This window comes from Marmota marmota, unplaced genomic scaffold (genome assembly GCF_001458135.2).
Source record: "Marmota marmota marmota unplaced genomic scaffold, marMar, whole genome shotgun sequence".
Classification (NCBI taxonomy): domain Eukaryota; kingdom Metazoa; phylum Chordata; class Mammalia; order Rodentia; family Sciuridae; genus Marmota; species Marmota marmota.
In genome coordinates this window covers 348-2,940 of record NW_026011168.1, presented here as the reverse complement: position 1 = coordinate 2,940, position 2,593 = coordinate 348, and the positions used below count along the sequence as shown (strand labels likewise).

The window sequence follows — 2,593 nt, the reverse complement described above, 5'->3', positions numbered from 1 at the left end:
AGGGGCACTCGACCACTGGGATACATCCAGCCCTATTTTGTATTTTATTTAGAGACAGGATCTCACTGAGTTGCTTAACACCTCGATTTTGCTGAGGCTGGCTTTGAACTTGTGATCCTCCTGCCTGAGTTTCCTGAACTGCTGGGATTACAGACATGCGCCCCTCCCCTCCCCCCAGCCCAGCTCTTATTGCTAGTCTTTTTTTTTTTTTTAATATTTTTATTGTTGACAGGCTTTTCATTTATTTATGTGGTGCTGAGAATTGAATTCAGTGCCTTACACATGCTATGCAAGTGCCCTTCCACTGAGCCACAACCCCAAACCCTTATTGCTAGTCTTAATGACCTTTTTTTCTCTTCCTTGCAAATGTGGTCCTAAGATAGTCTACTAAACATGTCCTAAAATTAAAACTGATCTAGAAGATTCCACTTCACTCCCCATAGAAGAGTCAGATACATGTTTATTTCACTTAGGCCTATTTTATTCTACAAAGAAATCAACATATGGTGATAAGATTAGGCAAGGTGTGATGCATTTCTGGGAAATGAAATGTATCTCTTAGTAAGAAAATGCATTAAAAGGTATTTTGGAATCAGAAGATGGATTCAACATTTTCCAAAATGTATAAATTTAAGTCTTTCATCAGTTTCCCTGTAGAAAGAGAAAAGCAAGAAATAAGAAATGCTGAGCTCATTAGCATTTCATTAGCATTGAAAGTTCACCAGTAAAAACCCAAAGTGGAAAAGTCTCCCACTTACTGATGTTTTTAAAAGGAATGACTGTATTTTAGCAGTATTTTCAAAACTGGTGCTGATTACATAAAGATGATACTCAAAAGATATCACAATTAGTTTATATCCTTGAAAATATTTTAATTGACTTTTTTTAATTTAAAGGAAACATTCATTTAGAAGGTTTTTTTTCAGGATGCATTATAACTTTTCATTAAAAAAGAACCAAGACAGTATGTCATGAATTTTAGATTTGGTTTCATTTCATATATATTTTGTCCTATATATTTTGAAAATACTTATAAGAACCAATATTTTTCTAGACTCTTTTTTTTGGGGGGAGGGTGGGTATCAGGGATTGGACCCAGGGGCACTTTACCACTGAGCTGTAGTATATCCCCAGACCTTTTTATTTTTTATTTTGAGACTTATTCTCTAAGTTGCTGAGGCTGACCTCAAACTTGGATCCTCCTATCTCAGCATCCTGAGTCTCTGAGATTACAGTGGAGCACTATACTGTTCCTAACTCTAAACACTCTTGGATATCACTCAGCATTTCATGTTTTTTGATCTGATGCTACTCAAAGGTTATTTTTTAACCTTTGAAATGCTTTTGCCTATTTCATTTTAAAATATATTTTTTACTATATCTAAAATATACATTTCATTGAAATATCATACTGTAAAACAGATCAAATCTTTAGGTTTTTTTCAGATATGGTCCCTTTTGTACAATCATTAGGGGAATTTTTGCATTTCCAAACCTAGTTACTGAAGTTGAAAATTAATATAGCTCATTTTAACAGATGTGGATTGATATGCTGAGGGAGGGGGGCGGGCATTCCTTGCCTCTTGAAATAAGCATGGACTATGGGATTTCTTGGTGACGTCTTTGTACAGAGTCTCTACATAATATATTACAAGGTGAAAGTTGAATTAGATGATCTCAAGTTTCCTTCCAATTTGGAGATTCTAGGCTTCTCTGATTCTGAAGCTTAATTCCACAAAAGTACCCATTCTCAAGGGATTACCCAGAAGTATTCTGTATGAATTACCATGATACTTGTCTTTTTCACTCATAAAGTTCAATAGGAATGTTGTAAGAATAATTATTTTACTTTTAAGAATGAGTGTACATCAAAATACATGGGGATATGACACCAGGGACTTTCAAATCCTCTGAGTCACAGGGTTCTGATTTTCCACAGTCAATATGATATGTTTCCCATAGTTTGTATGCCCTGAACTATTTCTCTAATTGTGGTATTTAGCACATAACTTTAACTCAAATATAAAAAAATATAATATTTCAGTACTTACTTAACTTTAAAACAAAAGATACACTCATTGGAATAGGTTTTGCCATCAGATCCACAAATTGGTTCATAGACTAGAGGACAAAATCTTAGTTCTTCTGGTGGTAGGTTTCTATAAGGAGTGCAATTAACCTAAAAACAAACATTAAAAGTTCAATTATTTCAATCACATATTTATTTCCAAGGATTTAGTATTTGCCAAGCAAGTCCAGAGCAAGTCCAAGTAAGTCCATGCATTTGTTTATTAGTAAAATTGTTGGTCCTTATCTAATCTATTTTAGATATACCATGTATAAAGATATTTTATTCTGGATAGAAAAATCATAAGTGCTGAGAGCCACGGCCGAGTCTGTATGGCCCCTGGCATTTTGCCAACAGTATTGATTGACAGGCGAGGCATTACTATCCGCCTCTGCCGCAACTTTTGAGTTCTCGCACTATTTTGGAGTTCTCCTGGGGATTTCCGGGGATTCCCCGAGAGTTCCCATTGGTTGGGGAAGTGCAGGAGGAGGGATTTCCGGGAGAGATATTTCCGGCTGGGGGTTC

The 2,593-nt window shown here is 35.6% G+C and overlaps 1 protein-coding gene across 1 annotated transcript; it reads right to left on the bottom strand.

The window, feature by feature from the left end:
• Window positions 1-459: 459 nt before the first annotated feature.
• Window positions 460-2,179, bottom strand: Spink9 (serine peptidase inhibitor Kazal type 9; the record flags this gene model as incomplete). The annotated part of the gene is made up of 2 exons (XM_048797776.1): window positions 460-651; window positions 2,052-2,179. Coding segments are annotated over 2 exons (174 nt in total), but the record flags the coding sequence as incomplete, so codon positions are not given.
• Between the last annotated feature and the right edge of the window lie 414 nt (window positions 2,180-2,593).